General features: G+C 37.8%; 4 protein-coding genes across 6 annotated transcripts; 2 read left to right on the forward strand and 2 right to left on the reverse strand.

Moving 5' to 3' along the window:
* Nucleotides 1-1,568: 1,568 nt before the first annotated feature.
* mrps31 (mitochondrial ribosomal protein S31) lies at nucleotides 1,569-4,764 on the reverse strand. 2 transcript variants are annotated; one of them, XM_038708408.1, is made up of 7 exons: nucleotides 4,520-4,764; nucleotides 3,507-4,007; nucleotides 3,082-3,234; nucleotides 2,798-2,941; nucleotides 2,648-2,721; nucleotides 2,223-2,369; nucleotides 1,569-2,137 (listed from the first exon to the last, which is right to left on the reverse strand). In XM_038708408.1, the coding sequence occupies exons 1-7, from the start codon at nucleotides 4,747-4,749 to the stop codon at nucleotides 1,902-1,904; spliced, it is 1,485 nt and encodes a 494-aa protein (XP_038564336.1). In that variant the 5' UTR covers nucleotides 4,750-4,764; the 3' UTR covers nucleotides 1,569-1,901. The 2 variants fall into 2 exon arrangements, 1 of the variants encoding a protein (XP_038564336.1); XR_005443058.1 differs by having other exon boundaries at nucleotides 1,996-2,137; nucleotides 2,641-2,721.
* Nucleotides 4,765-4,935: 171 nt separating this feature from the next.
* On the forward strand, nucleotides 4,936-12,110 carry taf6 (TAF6 RNA polymerase II, TATA box binding protein (TBP)-associated factor). 2 transcript variants are annotated; one of them, XM_038708406.1, is made up of 16 exons: nucleotides 4,936-5,155; nucleotides 6,167-6,324; nucleotides 6,469-6,555; nucleotides 6,655-6,808; nucleotides 6,896-6,952; nucleotides 7,044-7,163; nucleotides 7,295-7,416; nucleotides 7,498-7,524; nucleotides 7,699-7,776; nucleotides 7,885-7,986; nucleotides 8,083-8,265; nucleotides 8,717-8,791; nucleotides 8,884-9,009; nucleotides 9,151-9,324; nucleotides 9,466-9,657; nucleotides 11,543-12,110. In XM_038708406.1, the coding sequence occupies exons 2-16, from the start codon at nucleotides 6,169-6,171 to the stop codon at nucleotides 11,831-11,833; spliced, it is 1,944 nt and encodes a 647-aa protein (XP_038564334.1). In that variant the 5' UTR covers nucleotides 4,936-5,155; nucleotides 6,167-6,168; the 3' UTR covers nucleotides 11,834-12,110. The 2 variants fall into 2 exon arrangements, with proteins under 2 accessions (XP_038564334.1, XP_038564335.1); XM_038708407.1 differs by lacking the exon at nucleotides 7,498-7,524.
* Nucleotides 12,111-12,939: 829 nt separating this feature from the next.
* On the forward strand, nucleotides 12,940-15,058 carry sat2b (spermidine/spermine N1-acetyltransferase family member 2b). The gene is made up of 6 exons (XM_038709697.1): nucleotides 12,940-13,129; nucleotides 13,293-13,344; nucleotides 13,998-14,081; nucleotides 14,380-14,481; nucleotides 14,617-14,657; nucleotides 14,789-15,058. The coding sequence occupies exons 1-6, from the start codon at nucleotides 13,067-13,069 to the stop codon at nucleotides 14,966-14,968; spliced, it is 522 nt and encodes a 173-aa protein (XP_038565625.1). The 5' UTR covers nucleotides 12,940-13,066; the 3' UTR covers nucleotides 14,969-15,058.
* A 690-nt stretch (nucleotides 15,059-15,748) lies between these two features.
* On the reverse strand, nucleotides 15,749-21,837 carry cldn15b (claudin 15b). The gene is made up of 5 exons (XM_038709696.1): nucleotides 21,447-21,837; nucleotides 17,836-18,000; nucleotides 17,251-17,332; nucleotides 17,031-17,132; nucleotides 15,749-16,940 (listed from the first exon to the last, which is right to left on the reverse strand). The coding sequence occupies exons 1-5, from the start codon at nucleotides 21,661-21,663 to the stop codon at nucleotides 16,841-16,843; spliced, it is 666 nt and encodes a 221-aa protein (XP_038565624.1). The 5' UTR covers nucleotides 21,664-21,837; the 3' UTR covers nucleotides 15,749-16,840.
* Nucleotides 21,838-24,989: the final 3,152 nt, after the last annotated feature.

A 24,989-nucleotide genomic window follows, 5' to 3' on the forward strand; every position in this document is an offset into this window, starting at 1 on the left:
CGGCTAAGTTGAGCAGCAAGTTCAAATACAGTTGCTCCTAGTTCTTAGCACCAGCTTTGAAACCATAAAACAAAAGAGATCAATCCTTATTGCTGCGCTCATTCTGCCACCTCAACCCCACCACATCTCTTTCAGCTCTGTCATTGCATTTTCTTGGGTCATTAACTTCTCTTGTAATTCCAACACATTTTGACAGTACTTAAATGCAGAGAAACATGAAGACTCCCTCCAGCGTACTTTCACCATCTGATCACCAGGGAGAGATAACTGTTTTTCTTTTCAGAATAGCGTCCCTTGTGGTTTTCTTCGTAAAAATCTCTGTGTGCTATTTTAAAAGAGTGACATGTTTATAGTGTGCAATTGGGTATTTCCCACAAATCGTCTTATTTTCATTTCAGACTGTCCAGCCATCAGTTGGGGTTTTTGTTGTTTACTTATGATTTTATCCAAAACACTGCCATCAAATCTTCTCTCTCTCTCTTATCTCCAACTGAATTTAGATTGGCCAATCATATGTAGTTTTAGTGGTTAATACAATTACTCCAACACACGTTACTGCATTGCAGAGGGAGGTTTTCTTTGTTTAACTGTATGGGCCCCAGCCTTGCTGTAAAATTTTTAGAAATGCAAACTTTATATGGGACCACAGATGTCTGTAGTGCCATCTAGTGGGGTATTTACACAGAAGACATTTCTGAGCAGAACAGACATCTTTCCACACACTCTGAAAAAAACAACAACTTTATATGGCTCATATATATACAAGTAAGGAAGTGTTTGCCAACGTCTTATCACGCCAATCACGACCGTGTTTAAGGAAAAGTGAACAAAATGTGGAAATGAGGCACTCTCAAATGTCAACCTCTTATTTTCCTCACTTTCTCAGACAATAGATTGCAGAGGGTGTTTTTAGAGCAGAAGGAATCCGTGTGGTAAATTGTTAACATGTTTTTTTTTCTTTAAAAGCACTTCCCTTGCAAAGGGCACACAGTTCAAGGCCTCATTACACTCCTACATTAAAACCTGATCTGACGTCCTGGATGGTGTGCAGTTTATACCTTTCTCATGACCTTCCTGGGAAAAACACCATTAATTATAATCACAGGTGTTTGTATGAACTTCAACACAAAAATCTATAAAAATATTTTTAGCACCCTATTTTCTTTGAATGTGAAGGTCTTTCACAATACATCTAATTCAACAATCCACTGTTGTTTTTTCTGATGCAACCTAATCTGCTAACATGCCTTGATGTAAAACTAAACCTTTTATAGGAATACTTAGATAAGTTGACCAGTTTAATTCAACACAACGTTTGTACATCACTTATTTGCACGTGTGTATCACAAAAACATTATACCGATATGACAGTAACACTGATCATTATATTTGGAACAAATGTTGTGTCCCTGGCACTGAAAATACAAATGTCTTTTAATGCAACAGTGTCACCACACCAGTGACACATTATAGTCAGTTAATTGCCCGCATTAGCTTTGGAATGGATGCAGTTACAGTGTAAACAAGTGATCTGTGGTAACTGGTTGAAAATGAAATAAACAAAAAGCCATGACTGCAGTTTCGTTGCTTTATATTGTTTGTATACTTTGTACAACCCCTTGTATAAGCAACATTTCACTTTCTTTCTGTACATTTGCCCTCCATTGAGCGACAACGTTGAAGTGATTAAACAGTGATTCTATAGTCAGATCAACATTTTAGAAAGAGCAGATACTGTACAATGTTTGACACCAGGACACAGACTTGAATACACTCTTACAGGCCTCCTGGAAGAACGTGTGTGGGTCAAGATGATCAAAGTCACAAACCCCACTCTGAATGGGTCTTACTTTTATGTGTCCACACCCTACATAACATAAACATATTCAGTTGTCTTAAGCTCAGTTGAGGTAAACATCAGCTTCCTTGAGGACTTCCTCTTTTTGGTGGAAATAGTCTCTGAACCAGGAAATGTGTTCCCTCTTCTGTTGGACTGTCAGGTAGGGGTTTCTGGACAGACCGCTCACCACGAGCTCCATGAAGTGACGCACTGGTCCCTGATGGGGGAAACCCTCCTCCAAGTGTTTCTCCAAGAAGATATGCTCATGGAACGAGACACTGGCTTCCTCCTCAAGGCCTAATGTAGAGCAAGAAGACGCTGTCAGTGTGCTCATTGTTTCCTTCTCTATAAATTTAAGTAGAAAACAGCATTCATTACTCACCAGCTTCATTATTGATGGGATACTGCCACAGTTTTCCCTCTTTGGTCCAGTGGATCATTTCCTCAAGCCCATTGCGGGGCCTTTGGTTGGTTAACTGGGACAACTGATGAGCAAAGTCCATGTCCCATAGAGTTGGCCGTGCTGAAACTATATGACAGTAGTATTATGAGCAGATGAAGGTAAAACCAAAAGCTTTTACAATTTGATGTTAAATTTGTTTAGAGACAGAGGCTGACTGCATGACAACTTCCCATGACAATAAGCATTGATGAAGCTCTATTCTCTTTACAACAGTTTGCGTTAAAGCACCATATTCCATCAGTTTGAGCGTGAGTGGCTAAAATCCACAAATCATCCGCTGAAAGCAAACATGGTCAATAAATGATAGCAGACTTAATGCAAATAAATTCCTTATTACCAATTACCTGCTGACTCAACTCCATCTTCTTCAGTAGTGGAGGAGAAGATGTTTAATCTTTTCCCCGAGAACAAGTTCCTCCTAAAAAATATAAAAACACTCATTTAACACGCGGCCCATTTCAAACACTGAAATCTGAGTAAAGATAAGTATTTACTTTCTCCGAACACCGTCTAGCTCAGCAGTGATTCCTCTGTCGTGCGTGTATCCTCGCCCGTCCTCATCAAACCGAATCTGATTGGCTGGCCGAGCGTTCTGTCGGTTGGGATTCTTTCCTACTTTCATGTCAGCGATTATCACTCTGAGAATATATTGTTGGATTAATGTTCATTATATGAATAAGGCTTTTTGTTTTCCCATGACACAGGATAAAAAAGCAGAAAAAAATGCCACAAATTAATTTAAATATTCATATATAGCATATATATATCAGACACATACCCGAGGTTATTCACATCCCCTTTCTTCTGAGCCTCAGTGATGGCCTCGTGCTGCCTCAGCTGCCTTAGCAGTTCAGACTCGGCCTGGCTGCAGTTAGGGAGAGTGGAGGCAGCAGCAGACGCAGCTGCAACCAGTTCAGGATCCAGTGTCTCACTAAAAAAACAAAAAACAAAAAAAAACAAACAAACACAGTCCATAGAGGCTGAAATGAGATGAAGAGAGACCAGGGGCCGAAGATATCCTCCGAAGATTAGGGTGTTAAGTATTCAACAAGTTTACAGGCACAAACTACTGACTGTGTGGCCATTTCATCATGCTGAGACAAAAGCCAACACTGCATGGCTAAGAAGAAAACAAAGGAACCTGCACTTTAACAAGTTAATGCAACATGATGAACAACTTCTCCCAGTTCAACCCCCTCTCACCTCTGTGATGAAGCCTCCACGGTAGCCTTCTGAAACATACTGATGGTGCTCTCCATCGCTGCTGTCTTTGACTTGGAGGTAGACTCATAGCCTTGCTTCACTTTCAAGTTTTTGAGCTTCCTCTTATTAGTTACTTCCACCTTCATGGCTCCAAGGAGGTCAAGGAGACTCTCTTTCCCACTCTTAGCTGCACCAGGCCTCACTGGTTTTGGCGTCGCCACGACCTGTTCATGTCTCTGATCTGTACCATCCATCTGCTGCTGTGTGGTACTTCCATCATCTGCCCTTAAGGCCACTTGCTCCTCAATTTGTTCGGCTATCTTGGTGACTCTGCCGTCATCGTCAGCTTTCTGTGCATCCAGAGTTGCAGTTTCGGTTGGGTCAGCCTCTTTACCTGCATTTGTTTTCTCATCTTGATTAGAGGAGGCAACATCGTTTTTCTTTTCACAGAGCCTGACTGAACTCCTACTGAGGGCTTTGACTCCTCCTCCATTTGCAACGCTATGTTAAGAGTGAGAGAACACAGTTAATCATCATAGGAGTTTTTGAATTATAATAATAATAATAGTAGTAATATTATTACAATCTCCGCGACCCTGTACGCAGGATAAGCGGTTGACGATGGATGGATGGATGGATATTATTACAATCCTAAATATCAAGACACTACTATAAGGGGTGTAGTGTCATAAAATAACATGATATAAGCAGGGCTTTTCTGCAATATGATATACTCGTGATATAATAAAACACTGAAAACACAGAAAAGTAAAAGTACAGCTACAGGCACTACATTTGTTGGCTCTTTAGAAGTCACAATCAAGTCATATCAACAGAGGTTAAAAGAGCTGAGAAAAGCAATATACTAATGTTGTTTTGAATACCTCTTCTCCAAACAAAAGCAGAAAATCTGTTTGTTAACTTAGTCATTACACAGTCTGTTCTCACCCAGTGAAAGAAAAACAAAAAAAACGTTTTCATCATGTGTCACGTTCAGTCGCGGACAAACTCACCTGAAAACTGGAGCTGCAGCTTTGTCACATTTAGCCGGCAACACGCACGACTCGTATACACTTACTGAAGAATTTCGGGCCGTGTAAGCAGCCCGGAATAAAAATCTATACATGATTGCTTCTTGCAATGCCCTTCCACGCTCCTGACATTTGTCTTTACTGCTACCACATAAAGGCACCCCAGTAAACTCGAGGATAACATTGGTTCCGGACACCGGGGTAGAATCCATGCGTAAAGGGACGGTACTCTCCGTAGGGAACATCACATTTAATTCAGTTATAATGTGAAAATATTTAATTGTGGTATTGTGTTTTTTCCACTTAAAACACATATCCTTTATTTATTTGTAAGTCAATTTTCAAAGGGCTGACGTATCTGCAATGACCTCAATTATAATCTCGCGATATCACAACCGGAACGCGACTCAAAATGGCGACGAAATACAAGCGCTAATTCACGAACCGATGTCCCGGCTGCAATTCGTGAATTAGTTAGTTATTTCTATCGAGAGATGGATATTCACCGTGAAGAATTAGCTTTGCGAAATATTTACTGTCGCAAATCTCAACATTGACGGTTTTTATTTGTACAAGTTCCTGATTAAAACTCAGAAAGGAGAGGGCAACTTCATACAGGTAAAAACGTCAACGGAAGCTAAGTTACTAGCATGCATGCTAACGTACAGCAAATGTAGCTTATTGTAAGTTAATAATAAAAGATATATGCAGTCACTAAGTGACTTCAAAGTAGCGCTATTTTTATTTTGCTATGAAGATGTTGCATGTGAAGGAATGTGCTTTTGATGTGGCTTGTGTGTTATGTGTAGCTTACGTTAGTTGTCATTCTGTAAGACTGGTTAACCCGCTCTCTGGATCTCACTGAGTTTGTTTACACACATGAAGTCTAAAAACACCTCTTAAAAAGTATTATTGGAATTGTTTTACAGCATTCAACCGGAGTGGGTGCAATCAGAATTTTAAATGAATAACAATGTATTTCTTATTGTCAATTTTCTAGAAATCTACCTATATTATGTGCATAAACTAGTTGTAAGTATCTCTAGCTATTTCTTTAATTGAGGTATCATCTGTAGAAATGACTGCCTTCAGTCTATGTGGATAGGATTACACATCTGGAAACTCCTACTTATTTTCTCTAAATGGCATAATCTCTCGTCAAGGTGCATGAGCAAAAGGGTTTGCACTTTTCAAGTTCAATTGTATTGTAAAACATCAGTTGTATTTAGCTTTCAACTAACTATTGGCTTTAAGTTTGCAGTTGTTATAGAGGGGATATTGCATTTTTGTGACTTGTGAATGATATACCTTTTGTGTACTTTGTATATATAAGTTTTCTACATGCCCTTAAACGCTAGTTGAGAAGTAATATGAAGCTTTTTCACCGTTTACTTTCTTTTTGTCATCGTCTCATAAAGCTGCAGTGAAGCACCCAGGCAGTAGCTGTTGTATGCACAGTGCCTCCCATCTCAGCCAACCTGTAGCTCTCCTGATGTGATTAGTTCCACCAGCTGTGGCCTTCATGCATGACCACTAAGTTCTTTTAAGCTCGCTTGCTTTAGGTAGAATTTTTCTGAGACAGAGAGTACACGTGAGAGGTGATATTCACAGACCTGTGTACTTTGATAGCCATGGCGGAGGAACGTCGGCAGAAGCAGTGTTCGGTCGTCCTGCCCACTGAGTCCATGAAGGCCATGGCAGAGTCTGTGGGAGTGGGGCAGTTACAGGAGGAAAGCTGCGTAGCCCTGAGTGAAGAAGTCAGCTACAGAATAAAAGAAATTGCACAGGTAAATCACAAATTATTGAAGCAGATTTTTTTTTGTGGGTCTGAAAATTTCTCTGAAACCACATTCCTGAAAGTTGTTATTAATGATATATAAGCTTTATATTTTAATTCTGTTTGGTCTCTTTCCTTTCTCCCTTTTACATAGGATGCTCTCAAATTCATGCATCATGGGAAGAGACGTAAATTAACCACCAGTGACATAGATAATGCTCTCAAACTAAAAAATGTGGAGGTAAGGGAGAACGTAAAGGAGACTTTTTTTGTTGTTCCTGAATTAAGCCACTTGATGGATGTCTTTTGCTCTTGTTTTTTCAAATTCCTCTTGTTATAGCCCCTGTATGGGTTCCAGTCACAAGAGTTTATCCCATTTCGCTTTGCAAGTGGTGGTGGAAGAGAGCTTCATTTCTATGAGGAAAAGGAAGTCGACCTCAGTGACATTATCAATACACCGCTCCCCAGAGTTCCACTAGATGTGTCTCTCAAAGGTACCCAGATAATCAGTATTACATGTCATTTTAATCCATGATATTGTATTGCAAGCTTATTCATCATGTTTGTTTGTTAATCCGTAGCCCACTGGTTAAGTATTGAGGGGGTGCAGCCTGCTATTCCTGAAAATCCACCGCCAGGTGAGTACTGTTTAGATTTTTTTTTCTTAAAAACACACAAAAAATAACTGGATGAAGACCTTAGAATTGTGTTTTATTTACTTCATTTTAGCACCAAAAGAGCAACAAAAGGTTGAATCTACAGAGCCCCTGAAAGTCGCAAAACCTGGTCAGGAGGAGGAAGGTACAATTCAAGGCAAGGGTCAAGGGGCAACGGCTGCTGATGGAAAAGGTCAGTATCTTGCGTTATTAAAATCAGACGTTTTTCTATTTTCTTCTCCTGTCCCCCTGCCTTGCTTCCTTATTTTTTCCCCAATCCTTTATGATGTCTCCTTCATCCCATGTTATATCTGTCTGTTTCAGGAAAGGAGAAGGGTCTAATACGGTTGAAGCCACGCAGTACTCATGAGCTGTCTGTGGAACAGCAGCTGTACTACAAGGAAATCACAGAAGCATGTGTTGGCTCCTGTGAAGCTAAGAGAGCTGTAAGTCCTGCCTGTCTGTCAGTATATGTGGTATATTTTATACATGCTGAGTAATAACGTGACATACTTTTTCTTGTAAAGGACAAGAAAGAAACAAGAAATTACATAGTGAGTTTCTTTAATCAGCTATAAAGTAAAAAGATAACAACACTTTGCAGCTACTATGAAATTATCAGTGCAATTACAGAATTCTGTTTATTATCAAATTATCAAATAGTTGTTTTAACCTTGTTTGTCATATCACTTTTGTTTGATGAATGTTTCCCTTTCCGTCTCATTCAGGAAGCTTTACAGAGTATAGCTACAGACCCTGGACTGTATCAGATGCTTCCAAGATTCAGCACATTTATTTCTGAAGGAGTAAGCATATTTTTGAACTTCTTCTAATGTTCTGAAACATTACTCACCTCATAGAAAATTGCCAAGTATATCTCTGCTGAAAGCACTGACTTTATGCTCTTGATAAAGGTTCGTGTAAACGTGGTGCAAAACAACTTGGCTCTACTGATTTATCTGATGCGGATGGTCAAAGCTCTAATGGACAACCCCACCCTGTATTTGGAAAAATACGTGAGTGAAGAAACCAAACAAAATCTAATCATTTTTTTAAATGTAAAATGAAATACTTTTATACTAATATTATAATTTTTCTATCTGTATTTGTAGCTGCATGAGCTCATCCCAGCTGTGGTGACGTGTATTGTGAGTAAGCAGCTGTGTTTGCGACCAGATGTTGACAACCACTGGGCTTTACGAGACTTTGCTGCTCGCCTCATGGCCCAAAGTTGTAAAACCTTCAGTACTACGACCAACAACATCCAGTCCCGTATTACCAAGACTTTTACTAAGGTGGGTTTTTATGTTGGATATTTTGTTCCCAAAAATATCGCGGTAAAGATAAGTTTTGTTAATACGGCGAAACATATTCAGTTCAATTCAAACTTTATTTATGCCTGTAGGGCATTTCAGTTTCGTATAAAAAAACAAAACAAAAACAGAGCAACCACAACCAGACTCATTGCAGGCATACCTCAGGCCAGTCAGGTATCAGATATATCATTCGTCTTATTGTGTAGTATTTGAAATTTCATTGATTGATAAATTTAATTTTGAAATATCCAAGCACCCTGGCTCAAAAACAGGTGGAAGTAAGACACATGGATTTTATATTTAATAAATGAAATTGTAGCCACAGATACAGTAAGTGATCACTTGTTATAGTAGACAATGTTACCCTCCTTTAAATGTATCTTTGACACCACTGTTTAAAACACTAAACCAGACTGACGTGTTTCCTCAGAGTTGGTTGGATGACAAAACCCAATGGACGACTCGTTACGGCTGCATCGCTGGACTTGCTGAACTAGGACCTGATGTGAGTGTGATTCTGTTTTCATTTGGTCATTTTCTCTCTCTCAATAACCTCTCTTCCATCGTCACCAAACTCTTGATTTCGTCTTTTCGTAGGTGATCAAGACGTTGATCCTTCCTCGGCTTTCTGTAGAGGGTGCTCGCATCAAAGCAGTGATGGAAGGACCAGTGGTCTCCAATATTGATAAGATCGGAGCTGACCATGTTCAGAGCCTCTTACTGGTAATAAATTAAGTTCTGGGGTTACGCATTTAGAAATAGACAATTTCCCACAGAAAAGTAAAAAACACCAAAACAGTCAAACAAAAACAACATGACTTATGTTTCATATGTATAAAATGTGTTTGTGTTTTGTTTTTGAAGAAACACTGTGCAAGTGTTATTGCCAAGATACGACCTCAGCCTGACAACGTGGATCAGTATCGGACAGACTATGGTTACCTCGGACCCATGCTTTGCTCCCATGTAATTAAGGCCAGGACTCAAGCAGCGCTGCAAGCTCAACAAGTCAACAGAACCACATTAACAATCACCCAGGTACATTTAACACATTTGATTAAGACCTGTTTTGAGGTATAAATAAATGTGAAAAAGCTGGGGGGGTTAAAAATGCATTGCAGAAGGATGTGTAAGTAAACACAGAGCTGTTCAGAAATGAATGACGGCTTTTTCTTGCAGCCTCGTCCCACCCTTACAGTCTCACAAAGTGGGTTAAGTGGGTCGGCAGGGCCCCGTACTCCCAGCATCATTAAGGTCCCAAGCGCCCTCACCCTGATGTCCCCTCGACCAGGGACCCCATCGCAGCCATCTCCCCCGGCAACAAAGTACATCGTAATGGCAACCAGTGCAGGAGCTGCCTCCACTCAGCAGGTACTTCTGATTTTTCAGTTTAACACTCATCACATTGTGAGTATACAGTTAGTGTACAGTGCCACCTCTGCAGGAAATTTCCACAGGGCACCTTCACATGCCTATGTTGATAAGATAATATAATCAAAATATAAAACTTTCTTTAATATACCTTTTACCTTTTTACTGCCATCTCAATAAAGCAGCTATAATAACAATGAAACCATCATCAGTGACCTTTTATAACAACATATCTCTATGTATTGTATGTATTACAATATGAAAACAACAAACAAAAAACTTCTGAATAAAGTAAAATGTATTTTTTATTACCGTAAAAACCTGTCCAAAGCCTGGCCCTTTTTCTGGCCTGGTGTGACAAGTAAGTCTCAATTAGACACCTGGTCTTTTTTTTTTTTTTATATATTTTTTTAATAGACGTTCAGGTCACCTGCTTAAGGTAGTTTTAAGCTACTTAGATTGTGCATACCTACGGAAGCCCTAAACGGCCATCGATTCTAATCCTTATTTTACTCCGTTTTCCCGTGATAACAGGATAATTATCTCATGATCTCGAGATAACAAAACAGTAGTTTAACATGGGTTGGCTAGAATGTTTCTTAATGGTAATTTCAAGGTGCTATTAGTGTCACTGATTAGCTCAGTTGGTAAGGTACATGACTCATAGTCTTAAGATTGTGAGTTTGATTTTCATGGAAGACCAATTTTTATAAAAAATCTTTTTCATATTCCTCTTCAATAAATTTATTATGAAGATGACTAATTCACATGCTCACAATTAAGCACGTGCTGGAGTGTGCGCATCCCAGCCATTGGTCCACATTCATCAGCCTATAGACTTTTCATTTCCCCATCATTCCTAGGCAGAGGAAATTCATCCACTTCTCATTCAGGATAATCCATTTAACTACACATTTCCTAATGGCTATTTCAGAACCTTTGAAATAGCTGTCGGGAAATGTGTGAGAGGATTCCCCTAAATCTCTTGATAACAACTTTTTTGAAGAGAATGATTAAAAAACACACAAAAGAAGAATAAAAAACTTTGAGGAGAGCAGGGGTCGTACCTAAAATCCTTGGGATGCAAGTCCTGCGATCTACTAACTGAGCTAACTGCTGACTCAGCAAATTGACACGAAATTATTGCAAAGAAACACACCTGTATTCAGCTGTGGTTCGTTATCTCGAGATCACGAGAAAATTATCCCGTTATCACGGGAAAACGGAGGAAAATAAAGATATGAATCGATGGCCGCTTAGGGCAATTAGATCAATTAAAATGCTCCAACTTTTGTCAAAATGGACATGCTGCACATCGTTACATCGAATAAATTCTCCGCAATTCAGTCTTTCAGTTCATTTATGGAAACAATGAGCACCAAGGTATTATTCATTCAGATTTACTGGCATGAGATGTTAATGAGGGATGAAAAAGAAGTGGTGAGTCCCTACCTTTTGAAGTGGGCAGAAAGCCTCAATAATGATTAATTTATAATAATATAAGAATAATTAATATTTCTTAAGTCTGTAAGGGTCTACTGATCAAAATAATCAAAATGTTTTTTCATAAATGAATCAAGTTAAAATGAGTACAGTAAACTTTGGCTTTCATCCTCCTTTCTGCAAAAGTCTCGCTCGCTCTCTGTCTTGCTCTTGCTTTCTCTCTGTGCATGAGGTTGGCCTAGGTGCGCTCTTCTTCTTCTCTCAAAGCTAGATCAAATTAATGATTCATAATTGATATATGGGCCCTTATCGTTAATAGTGTGATGGGGTAAATCCTCACAGGTCTCAAATTTTACTTTATGGGGTTTACTGAATCCTTCTCTATAAAACCCACAACTCCTCAGAGTGCAAACTTGCATCTGTCTTTTTGTCTTCCTTCTAGGTTATCACCCTCAGCTCTTCCCAGTCCGCTTCACCAGTCACTAGCACTGTTCCCAGCGCCACTTCGACCTTGCAGCCTTTGGTAAAACTGGAGTCTGGCAGTGGCCCTGGACTCACAAGTTCACGACCTCTGCAGAAGTACATAGTGGTATCTCTGCCCTCATCTGCCTCTTCCTCTCTGGAGACTAAGAGCTCTGTGCTAACAACCTCAATTTCCTCAACCCCACTAGAAGCAGGGATGAAGCTAGACCGGTCTGAGTCTCCTGGAGCGAGCACACAGTCGCCACACTGAGACTTGTAAATGTAGTGGAGATTTTTTACCATGTTGGTGCCGCTGGACACACAAGGAGGTTTGTTTGGGCTGAACTTAAAGGGGTAAACTCTGGAGTGGTATGAAGGGGAATATCTGAACTCTTGACTGATAAAGAGCAAATGTGACGAGACATTGTAAATATGTTAATGCCCAATGAAAACTGAGGTCCATCTGTGAGATCTGTAATGTTTCAGCTTATATTCTAATTGATTTAATGTGCTTTTTTACTCTAAAATAAATCAGATTTTGTAAGAAATCTTTTATCTGGGTGTGTTTTTATATATGGTTTTATACTGTTATTTATACTTTTTAAGAACATTATTGTCATAAGCTGGTTTTAAAGTTTATGAAGTTTTGTCAATACCAAATATCTGAACAGTAAAATACCTTAAATAACTGCTCAAGCAAAAGGTTTGCACAGAATAATGTAGAAGCAACTGGCTCGGTGTCATCACTAATCACAAAGCAGTTTAAACCCCACGAGTGGTGCTAAAAGAAAGAACAAAAAACATTACTGACTGTCAGTGAAGGAAGTTAAAAGAGCAAAACACAAAGTGTAATAATGCCTAACCTTAAGTCCTGCATTCAACATTTTCTTAATAAAAAGTATAAATACCTTACATGTTTTGTATGTAAAGGAGCTGTGAATTAGTAACCAGCAACTAGGGCTGTTGGATAAATGTAATAGTGTAAAAAGTATAAATAATAAGAAAGTACTTAAGAGTTGAACAGAGAAGCCTTGTTTTACTTGAGTAGTAAAAAAGTAAAGTTAAAAAACAAAGTTTTAAAAGTGAAAAATTCACATGTTAATTCATTCATGTTAAGACTACAGTGAACACTTAAGGAAACTACGACTCCCACTGAGCATTGCGGTAAGACGCCTCAAATCTGCTGGTAGATCAAAAAACTGTTGTTTGTTGAAGTCGTTGTAGGATGGGTTTAAATGGGACAGTTCCATGCCTTCTATTTATTTCAATAACCAGTTGAAATTATTAATCGAGCGATGGCATCTAACTTTATTTAAGTTGCACGTTTGAATTGATTTATCTTTTATTTTGAAAACAACATTGCAACACCGGAACCATTTCCTGTGTATTCGGCGTCAACGCGGTTGAGATTTCAGTCATTTGACTTCTCTGTGAAGAAGAAGAAAGTCTGGATTAAGCGTGGACTCTGGTAAAGTGAAAGCCAACCCCTGTTTTTGCTGCAGACATGAAATTCAAGATACGGCCAGCAACAAAAGAAGACTGCAAAGAAATATCGAGGATGATATTAGTGAGTGTCAGAGTTGCAACGAAACGAACACACACCCCTCTCTAAAATGAAATACACATCACCTAAACGTCTGTGCTACCATTCATTGTTACATTTCTTTTGGTATATTTGTCAAATGAAACATACATTCTCACATAACGTTATTAAATCCCCCTTTTCTCAGGAGTTGGCGGTTTATGAAAAAATGCCTGACCAAGTAAAGATCTCTCATGAAGGTAATTTTGCATTTAATCATGACTGATGGAAAATAGTTCCAGCTTGCACCAAACATATATTATTATTGCAATATTAAACAAATAGGTTACTAAATAAAACAAAAAGGTGGTAAATAATTTAAAAGTGTGCTTCAGACATTGTCTCAGTTTATCCTTTGTATGACTGGACAACAGGCTAAAATAACATCCTCTGAGAAGCACTGTAACAATGACTGTAACAGTTGTTGTGTTTCATGTGTTGGGCCAACATTTTACTGACACACCTAATAGACTTTCACAGCCCAGGTGAAACTTGCATACAATTTTTTTTTTTCCTGCTCTGACATCAGTATATGATATGAAAAAGGTCTATAGTACCACCGTGGCAATCAATAGAAGGGGTACTGGATTTGCATCTTTGTGTCTGAAGTGTACAATGTGCAGTGTGAGATTAGTTATCATAGAGTAACCAGTGCCAGACTTTGCAACCAGACATAGGTTAAAAAAATACAATCAAGGGAGTGCTCTTATCAGTAACTGTAGAAGCAGAGGTGAGTCCAGCAGTACTGAATCGTCTTGATTTGTCACATGGATGAATAACTTCTAATAGATAGATGAAATGTTTGTATTTGGGAAAACTGTTCTGTTACTTTACTTTTTTTATTTTATTTTAGAACTGGAGCGTGACGGGTTCTGCCAGAATCCCTTCTTTGAATGCCTTGTTGCAGAAGTACCCGAGAAGCATAAATCTAAAGAAGGTAAAGTGTCGATCAAGACCTTTATCATTGTAATCATTGTGGTCTTCCCTTTCAGCCAGCTTTGAACTTGTTGCCATCTTACGTAGAAAATAAGAAGTCTGTGCCCATTTACTATCCAACAAATCCTTATGGCCATAGGCCCCACTGATCACCACATACCTGAAATACATTTACCGCTTTTTTTACACAACACACAAGGGCATGTATCCCACTGAATTTGTAGTGATTTTTTTATTTTATAAATCTGGAATTCTTTCCACTTGTCTTTTTGATTGCTTGTTTCTTTTTGTCCATATAGGATTCACAGTTGTTGGATATGGCCTTTACTTTTACACTTACAGCACATGGAAAGGACGGACAGTGTATTTGGAGGACCTGTACGTGATGCCAGAATTCAGAGGTGAATTATTGTCAATGAAGTTACTGTGTAAAGTCTGAATCACGGTTTCTTTATGTTGCCAGCGTCTCTGTAAATGTTTTGTGCCCAAGTAAAACATTTTTCAACCTCATGGGTTTTTATTGATTTCCTTTATAGGAAATGGCATTGGCAAGGGTTTACTGAGCAAAGTAGCAGAGGTAAGACTTATATGTTGACCATTAAACAGTTTATCACTATCTTGAGGTGAAAAGGCAAATTTTTAACATGTGATGGCACCTTTAAGCAGTAACAGTGCATGATTAACCAAAAAAGGGTTTTGTTTGCTCAGGTGGGGAAAAAGAAGCAGTGTGTGCGACTGCAGCTGTCTGTGCTGGACTGGAATACTCCCTCTCGAGACTTCTATGCTGCTAAAGGGGCTCAGGACCTCACCGCCAGCGAAGGCTGGCACTTTATACGTTTTGACGGACAAAACCTAGACAATTTAGCAAATGAAGCACCTAAAGATTAGACGTTGTCTAAGGAAAATATGTATCTTGCTGTGACAAAGCAAGCTTTTATTTATGTCTTCCGCCATAAAAATTCAACTTTTACAAACGGCTTCTCTGTATCTGGTTCCTCCTTGACCTCGTCTTTATCCTGGTTTAACAAAGTGATGTCCTGAATTAAAGCGTTTGATATTTACTAGGGCCCACATATAATTTCCATCCATCCATAGTGAACTGTTATCTTGTGTACAGGGTTGTTGGGGGCTGGAGCCAATCCCAGCTGGCACCGGATGAGAGGCAGGGTAGTCCATCACGGGGCACACAGACACAAACAACCACTCACATTCACACCTAAGGGCAATTTAGAGTCTACATGTAATTTTTTAAGTTTTTAAAGTTTCAGATTGTATATTTACATTTGTGATTGCATAAAGAAATAAAATATTGCCTTCATCGGGAAATTGGAAGCAGTCCAAATCTGGTGATCCTGGGTGAAGACTTTGACCAGTTTCTCATCAAAAAAAAAAGCAGCACTGTGTGATTTGACCTCAATAAAGCCAATCCCAGATGTGACACCACATGATTCCAGTAGGTGGAGCATTAATTCTGCATGATCTTTTCCCTGATGTCTACGACAATCTTCACCAGGTATTGAAATAAGGCAGCTGGACCTGCTGGTTGGTCTTTGCTGATTACGCTCTCTATATGTACATGATATCATTTGACTACATTCAACTCTGTGTCATGACTACAGTCTTCGCTTTGAGCTGCTTTGGCTAAATGAGTCAAAGGAGAGGATGATGTGCAAACAAGCTCTGTAACCCCAAACTCCTTTTATTTGAACATGTGAACTGGTATTCTTTTTATCAATGACATTTAGGCCCATTGCTCAGCGGCTGTATTCATCAGAAGCAGTCACTGAAAATTATATTTAATTGTATATAAAACATGAAAATCCACAGACATGCATGTAAAATCACCCAGAAGAAAACTGTATGACATTACACTTGAAATATACACATAGCAAAAAAGATTAACAAGCCCAAAAGCTATGTTTGCATTTGTTTCAGCCCTGTTACTCAAGTGTTGAGATTGGTTTCAGAGGTAAGAGTGAAAATAAAATCACACTGTGTGGAACCCTTGATGTACTGTGATTATATACTGGACCAGTATATAATCGCAGTACACCAACTATCACAATTCCAAGTTAAAATTACAAATTTCCTTTATGGCTTTTGTACAGTGAAAAGTCACACATTTACTCCTTATTACAGATCTTGATAGATACCAAGGAACATTATTTTCTTTAAATCCAGAACTTGATTATTTATCAAGTAGAAAACCTAAGGAAGGTGTGATAATACATGTGTATAACAAATGATTACACTTTATATACTAAAAAAAGTCATGAACAGGAGAGTGTTTTAAAAAAAATCTTAAACCTTTAAAATAAAGTAAGTAATAGTCCCCTGAGGTCAGAGGATCAGATTTTTCCTGTCATATTCATTAGCTTTCTTGTAACATTTTTCTTATTAACAAGTTATCCTGTAGCAATAATAATAAAGGAAATTTAAAGGTTCTGTTATTAAAGGCTGAAAAGGTCCTATACTGGGATTCCCACCACATTCTGGACATGTTCAATCACAGCAGCAATTACTTTCCATGTTTATTTCTGTTTTCATTATGTTGCATTTTCTCTCTGTAAGCTGACAGTAAATTAACAAGGTACATACTCTATATGTGAGTACTTTTCACAGTCCATAATATTACAAATTATATAACCTGTTATAAAACAAACGGGTTTAGATTGGATAAAGTTAATAAATCAAAATGGTGGCGCTGACAGGTTACTGGGGTTAAACTACTATACAGTGATCAAGTGTTAGTGCAACCTCTCAGACATACACATTTCTGCCATAGTTGCTTGGGACAGACTCAGACGTTGCCCCAGTTGACAGCATGTGTTCTGTGGTGGATGGTTGGTATGGAAATCGTCTAAAACACAAAAGATGTGTTTCAGTTAGGAGAATATGCACCTAGCATACTACACCCAGTAAATTTATATCCAAGTTTTCACATACTCACTTTTTTGTATTAGCTTGGCAACCACACATTAGGCATGAACCTCCACAAATGGCAAGTATGGCTGAAGACCAGCCGATATACAAGGCCTCTCCAATCTCATACCTGTGATACAATAACAGTGAGTCTATGGTAAACAGCAATGTCGCTTTGTGCAATTCAGCTATTGTTTTGCTTCTTTTTAACTCAATACTGAACACTAGTACAGATTGTATTGACTTACTTTATCCCTGGATAAAACTGGTCAAAGAACTGTGTTGTGATGTTGGCTGCATACCAAGATATAGCAATCATGGTGCACATCCCTACAAAACACAAAATACCAAACACCGTTTACTTCAGGCAGGTGGGACATTTTGTCAAAGCAAACAACGCCCACACTTGCAAGCTACGATAAGATGAACAAGGTTCAAACCTTTTCAGGGTTTGTATGGAGTTTTTAGATCAGCCCTAATGGGCTCACACTATTTCATTTCATGCAATAAGATGATTTATGAGGCCAGTCACATGTAGAAAAGCAAACAATTCATCACATTTTCTGATAGCTTCTGTCAACAGAGTTTGGAGTAACAGCCCTGCTTTACCTTTCTGGGTGTTTGTGTTAAGAAGAGGTTGGACTCTTTTCCTTAAATCAATGATAAGTAGAGTTAAAAATACTCTTAGAGACTATATTTTGTCAGTTATGTATGTTTTGACATGTCATTTTAAAACACTGGAAAGGAAGGGACATTTCTTAAGCAAATTTAAAGTGACTTTTCCTCATGCTTTCTTTGTTACATGGTCATTACATCCATCCCTGTGTTTTTACCCTGTAGTAAAAAGAACACTCCTCCGATTACAGCAACCCTCCCCTTCAGGATGTAGTTCTCTCCTCCTATTTTTGAGCACTGCATTCCTGTGAGAGTAGCCACGAGCCCAAACGTCCCCAACACAATGGAAGTGATCATGAGTGCCCGGGAGGCCTGAATTAACCCTGTGTGCAAACAATAACAACAACAAACAAATTACATTCATATATTTATTTCAAATAATGTGTGTTCCATATACACACAGATTAATATATTTGCCTCTGACGGCTCTTCTGACATGGGTAGAGTATAAAGTACAACCTCAGCCACAAATTATTTTCTGAAGTTTATCCAAACATCCAGCATTTTCAAACAGGGAAAATATATACGCAGCTCTGTAGTTTCAGTTGACTGAAAGCAGCTGTGATATCACTGAAAGTGACTAATGCACCGACCTTTTCAATCCCTCATTTTAGCGAAACAGAAATATATTTGTACATGTGACTGGAAAGTATGTTTGTGCCTATTTGTGTGATGAGATGAGGACCTGATAAAAAAAATTCACCCGGGCTGGGCATCTAGTTTCATGTGCTCTACAATTCTATCTGTCTATTGGATCACTTTTATAAATGTTCATGGTAAATGTCTACATTGAAATATTTAGTTTTGTGTCTGTGTGGATCCCAGGAAGAATAGCTTTTGATTCGGCTACAACTAATGGGGATCCTAATAAATGAATAAATCTTTTTATGCTTGCTTATCTTCTCTCATCATTATTATGTTATATTAGCCCTCTCAACACAGATTACAGCCAGTACAGTAGAACGCTCCAGATAGGCATTAAAAGGTTCACTAAGGTCCTGCCTAGATCAAAGAAAACAATGAAAAATAAGAACAGCCATTTCTCCGCTGTTTGGCTGAATTCAATGTGAATTTTGACTGTTTCATTGTACGTAACATTGGCAGCCCTTTACAACGTGGAGATGAACCACAATGTATTTCTTTTGTTTTTGTTCAGGTGCTCTGTTCCAAAAGCCGTTTTTCCCTGCACAACCTCTATACTAAGTTGCTTGAAGAGTAAAGTCTTTCTCGTTTGCTACGTCACCATGTTCAAAATTTCATCCCTTTATTGGGTGGATTATCATTAAAGCCAGATAAGTAGTCATCAATACTAATAAAGCAATTTCTGTGTTGGCCACATACCATTAAGTGTCAGCTGTTGTAACTGCTGCTGATCTGTTAATAACATTACCAGCGCCTGAAGAGACCTTCCAGTATCGATTTGGAAGGCAATCCCAACCAACAGCCAGCCCAGAAACTCAAGGGAGAAGGCAAAGGCTTTCACTATTGCATTCATATTTCTTTGTTTCTTCTGTCCAAATTGTATAGAGTTATCCAGACAGAGAAAAACTTTATACAAATGGTGACTCTCCAAGCTTTTCCTGCACAAATGTGTGGATGTGTTGGACCCAAGGTCTCAGTGTGCCAGACCACTTTCCACCATCCCCCCCAGTTCTAAGATGCTACAGAAAACAGCAAATCAACAATTCATTCCAGATAGCCCACATATGATTTTCCCTATTATTCAACTCTATTGAACCTTATCAAGACTCAGAATGTTTACAAATGTAAGCCCTTCAGACCTGCTTACTAACATCTATAGACTACAAGCTATTTGTCACCTGTTTGTTTTGAACACTGTGTCATTAATGTCATACCGTTATTGATGGGTTTCAAGACAGGTTTTGGCTCCTCACTTCACCCCCCAGGGATGATGGGAAAGGTAAAGGCATTGAGGGGTCACAGTGTCTCACCACATGACCAGGTTTGCTGCCCCTCAGATAAACCTGCTTGCTTATCTGACAGCTTAGCCCAAAAGACTTGTTTGAGTGCTTGATTGGTTTAACAAATGTAGTGTAGTTCATTATTAGATCTTTGTCATCATAATGGCATACTTACTTACTTCCAAATGCAATAAACCTAAACACAAGTGTTAAGTTACATGCAGGTCAACAGCAACTAGCAGCAGTGGACAGAATAACAAGAACTAAGAACAGCTTGTCTTAACTGCTTTAAGTCAATGTCGACATTTCTAAAGACATAGTGGTTTTGTACTGGATAACATCATATTTTTAGGAGTACACAGTCCCAGCAACAAACAAAGTACCATTTCACAGGTGTACAGCTTGACTTAACTGCTTATTACCTCTTCCAATGAGGTAATTTTTGTTTGTTAGCAGGATTGCGGAAAGCTGCTGTCCTGATGTTCGTGAAACTGGGGTGGAAGAAGGTAGCATGGGCCAAGGAGGAACCCATTAAGTTTTGGAGCTGATGTGAATCACAGGGCAGATACACTAATTAATAATTTTATTAACATTGCAATTTGTTGCATGCCATGTGGTATGGGCAAAAGAGGAATGTGATTTTTCCAGATTTATCCAGAATTCCTGATCTGCTCGAAGTACAAAATAAATGCACAGCTAAGATGATGAGGCTTCAGCTTGGCAAATCAAAAGTCTGACTGTTCTAATAGTTTTAGGAATATATCCAGACATACATAGTGGTTGCACTTTCAGATTTGCACATCACAGAAGATGGGTCTATTGGTCTGTGCTCTCCGAGTGCCCTTCTAGTTATATGTAGTATGCAATCACCATGTGTAATGATGATTACATAGTCCTAATGTTTGTAAGGTTTATGAGGCTTCTCTTTTTTATTGAGGATGTATACTCCAAAAAATATAATGTAATCATTACAGTGACACAGAAGTCCATAAAGTGGGTTTGAACTCCTCTTAAACAACAATAAACTTTACAAGCTTCACACACTTTACGGAGCTATTGGATTGGATTGCACAGCTTTTTGTCAAACCCATGTGGATTACAGTACATCTCTTTACAACCACGTATTACGTCAATTGTAGATTTCAAAAAAGCCAAGCCATGGGAGGGGGGTAGTATTCTGAGAAAAAAGTTAAAATTTCTGAGAGAAAAGTCATTAATTTACAAGAGAAATAAACAAACTCGGAAATCAGTTCTTCCCAAATTTTTGGACAAAAGGAAGTATCTCATAATACTTGTTAATATAATATTGTTATGAACATCTGCATATCCTGCTTCCAGTAGAGTACAGAGCCTTTAATAGCACAAGCACCTCTAAAAAATAGTATTTCGTATAGTGTGGTAGTATAGAGTTTTTTTTATCAAAATGCGTCACTTTAAATTCAAGTTTTTTTCTCGTAAATGTATCCCCCCCCCAAAATTTTTTAAAAAGACTAAAAAGTTTAGTCTGTGTCTATAGCCTAGTTCATGGTAATTTAGACTATCCAAGAAGAAAAGTAAGTGCCTCACTAAAAGAATATAAAGCCACATTTTTCTCAGTAGACGTTGTAAATTAGAAAATGCAGTCGGCTATTACTTAAAGCTGAATCATCAGTAAAAAAAACTGAACCTAGTAATTAATAATTTGAAAAAGATTGATAAGAGCCAAAGCAGCAAATTGTTATTAATTCTTAACAATCTTATTTCCATTTTTTTGACAGCAGATACAAGTGACTTTCCTGGGATGTTGTAAAGTATGTTAACAATGATAACTAGGTTGTTAGACAACTAATACTTCCATGTTTACTTACCTGGGAGAGCAAAAAGAGATGGAAAGTGTCGACAGTTATATGCCCCTGTTGAATCACTAGCACAAGACATCCAGAGGTTCTCATAGATTGCGGAGGTTATAATTACGCTGCCATCCTGGGTAGATTCTTTCCAATACTGATGTTGTAGTGATATAAAAATCATTATCCAGCTTACAAAACCTAGGAAAAGTGCTATAACCTCGATGATCTCTTTCATCTTGAATGTACTTTTCTATTAATAATTTGCAAATCTGATATATATTGCCTCTGTGTGGAGCTCTATCCGCCACTTCTGTGTCCGATATACATTTTGAAAGTGTGACAACTGACTTTTTTTCTCATGCCCTCAAACCTAGACTAATATGAACATTGATTTATTAGCTCTACAGTATAAGCCTGCTATTCACGCCTAAAGCTGATGACATTTCAGGTGCCTGACCCGTCACCAATTGAAATGTAGGTATCCAATGAGCTTTTTTTCTCTTTTTATTGGCACTGTGACAATCTTTTGTAAATGTCTTGTTATCACAGCTGTAAATCCAGGAGCCAACAGTTTAAAAGACTGGAATCCTTTGGCACGGATTGCTTTGAAGCTTCAAAACCAGACAGTTGACACAACGATACATTGTTTTGTTCATTAGTGGTGCTTTAAGAAGCCTCTCAAGAGCACTGTAGTCATAAATGCAAAATGTTTTATGCAGGACGAAATAAGTCGATCAGGGAAAGGTTTGATGATTCGGTGAGTATTTGGGAAACATCCTATGAAGTGATGTTCTTATAGGTTCTTATTAGCTTTTAAGGAATTGGTGGCTTTTGGGAGGTCATAACAAATTTCATGAGAAAATATTAATGTAGAAATACTGAATATAGGGCAGATGAAACGCTGGAAGCAGGGTAAGGTGAGTGATTTATTGAAGGCAGAAAGTGTATCTTTCAGCCCTGGTTAAGTATTGAGTCTGAGTCTGCTGCAGGACAAATGATAAGTTGGAATTCCTGTTATTTGTAAATCTTATTTTTTGTACCAGAGCATTTAGATTTAACTCTGATGTCTATTCTTTGGAAACATTGTGTTGACACACTAGTACAATGCTGTCACCTAAAATAAGTTGGCCAAAGACCAGGTTGCTCCAACACCCCCTTATGATTAATTGGTTGTCTCTCTATATTAATATAGAGAGACAACCATTCATATAATACTGATGTATATGCTGAAGAATTGAGTATTCATTTTTTTCACCGGCTTTGCATGAACCTTCCCAATACTCTGTGACTATGACTTTTAAATGTAAAGGGAGATGTTGAGAGATATTTACCTTTTGTTGGAGTCATGCTATTATTTGTTTATGAGATGCTTCAAACCCTCCATTTACAGTCTGTATCTTATCAAACGTGAATTCTCTTTTGCCGACCAGTAATCAGAAGCACAGTTCAAAGTACTGTCATATACTTAAGAGTATTGATCACATATTCCGGCTTTAATCTTTTGTCTGTTAATATTTTATTTGCTTGCCCTTCCCTCAATCACATAATATATTTATTCAGTTGTGTCCGCAATGACCTCCCTGCTTAAAGGGAAAGTTCACTCAAAAGAGTGTATTTTTTATTTTATTTTCAAACTCTGATATTGGCTGTGACCAGAAGTTTGCACTGGCATTAAGTTTAAGGTCAGATCATTTACTTAAATAAAAGCAAATATGGTTTCTATTATGATTACAATGATTTTTGACCATGTAACCGTCAGCATCAGCAACAATAACTGTAGTGAGGAATAAAAAGAGATTGATCAGTAAATTAAGCGATCTCTTTTGTTATCCATTGAGATGACTTTTGTCATTTAAAATATTATGTAACTGAACAAACCTTTGTGCAGTTCTCCAATGAGCTAATTTTACAATTATGTGTTCAGTAATGTGCTTTCAGAAAAGACAGTTGTATTTGACTTTAAAAAGACAGAAGCCTAATTGTTTATGCAATTGAGTTTCGGTGAAGTCACTGCGTCTTTGTGGTATTATTAACCACTATCAATAGCTAAGATTACAGCTCTCAGTGTCTCTGTCTCGCTCACAAACACACACATTCACACACACACTCACAGAGAAGTTTTAAAAATGATTGATTTGGATGATAGACCATAACACAGTCACTGGACATAATACAACATTTGATCTGATTTACAACAATGTTTTTTAGCCTTGCTAATGGCATGGCTCTACAAGTGGCAAGGTCTGCTGGTCTGTCCACGGCTTTGTTTCAGACTGAAGTGGCTGAAATAACAAATGGGATGGATTTTTGAAGTTAGAAGTCACAGTTATGTTAGCTGTGATTTGTGATAATGATGTGATTGATGTCTGACGTATTTCACTGTAGGCCTACTACTTTAATCCATATAGATACTTTTTTACTTTTATGCTGTCAGTGATTTAGAGCTTGTAGCTATTTGCAAAATTTGTGGAAATTGTATTAAAATAAATTGGCCATTCTTCAGATTGACATCTTTATTTTTCTGAAATGCGTACAGTGACCAAAAACACTAAGCTAATTTAAATAAACAGGTGTGGTGGTGATTTTATTTGTTTGACCAAAATAGAAATATGTAGAGCATCATAGAAAAATACCATCCTATCACTTGTATATACAGTACAATGTAAAAAGTTGTGGTTTGATGTACAAACTGGATATGCAGTCTGATAAACTGCATTGTTGTTTGCTCAACAGTCAAAGAACCACTGATTTTACAATGTGTTAACAGTAACAAATTAAAAGTGCCACATTAAAAGGGTCAAAATGAAGATAGATTTTGTGTGTAATCTTATTACATGCAAAAAAAAAGCATTTACTTTCTCCAAAGGGGAGACTCGTGGGTATCCATAGAACCCATTTTTCATTCACATGTCTTGAGGTGAGATTTCAAGGGACCACTTTAAATTATATTATAATTAGTTTTTATTTATATTTAAATATAATTAGTTTATACTTTTATATAGTTCATTTATTGATTGATGTAGTTTTTATTTAAAATAGTCTAAATATAAAAGAATTATTCATTAACATTACTGATGACAGTTTAAACAGAAAATTACTTATTCTAGATAGGTATTAGTTTATTGGATTGATGGGAGTTAATTGAAAGTTATAACAGTGTTGTCAGCAGTGCATGCGTCACATTGGATGTGCTGGAAAGTACATTATGATTGTCTGGTATCACACTGGATTATTTTAATCAAAGTAAAATTAAATCAATCTGAAAATCTGATTCTTAATAACAAAGAGTTGTGTGATCAAAGAGAAAATATAAAAAAAAAGAAAAAGAAGCAGGTAATAAGTAGGACGGTGTCCTTAAAACATCCACAGAGTCAGATCTGTTTTGCATGTAATACGTACTATTCTGGGAACTCCATTGCATCATGTTTCATGATTCATCGTGATCCATAATTTTCGAAGGGTACGGGTTAATAATTGATGTAAACAGTCTAATCAATATCTGTTTTTCAAGGGAGAGCAGGGAATAACAAAACATATAAAACATGAGACACGACTAATGAC

This window comes from Micropterus salmoides, unplaced genomic scaffold (genome assembly GCF_014851395.1).
Source record: "Micropterus salmoides isolate LMB-PRFRI ecotype aquatic unplaced genomic scaffold, ASM1485139v1 Ms_hic_scaffold_9, whole genome shotgun sequence".
Classification (NCBI taxonomy): domain Eukaryota; kingdom Metazoa; phylum Chordata; class Actinopteri; order Centrarchiformes; family Centrarchidae; genus Micropterus; species Micropterus salmoides.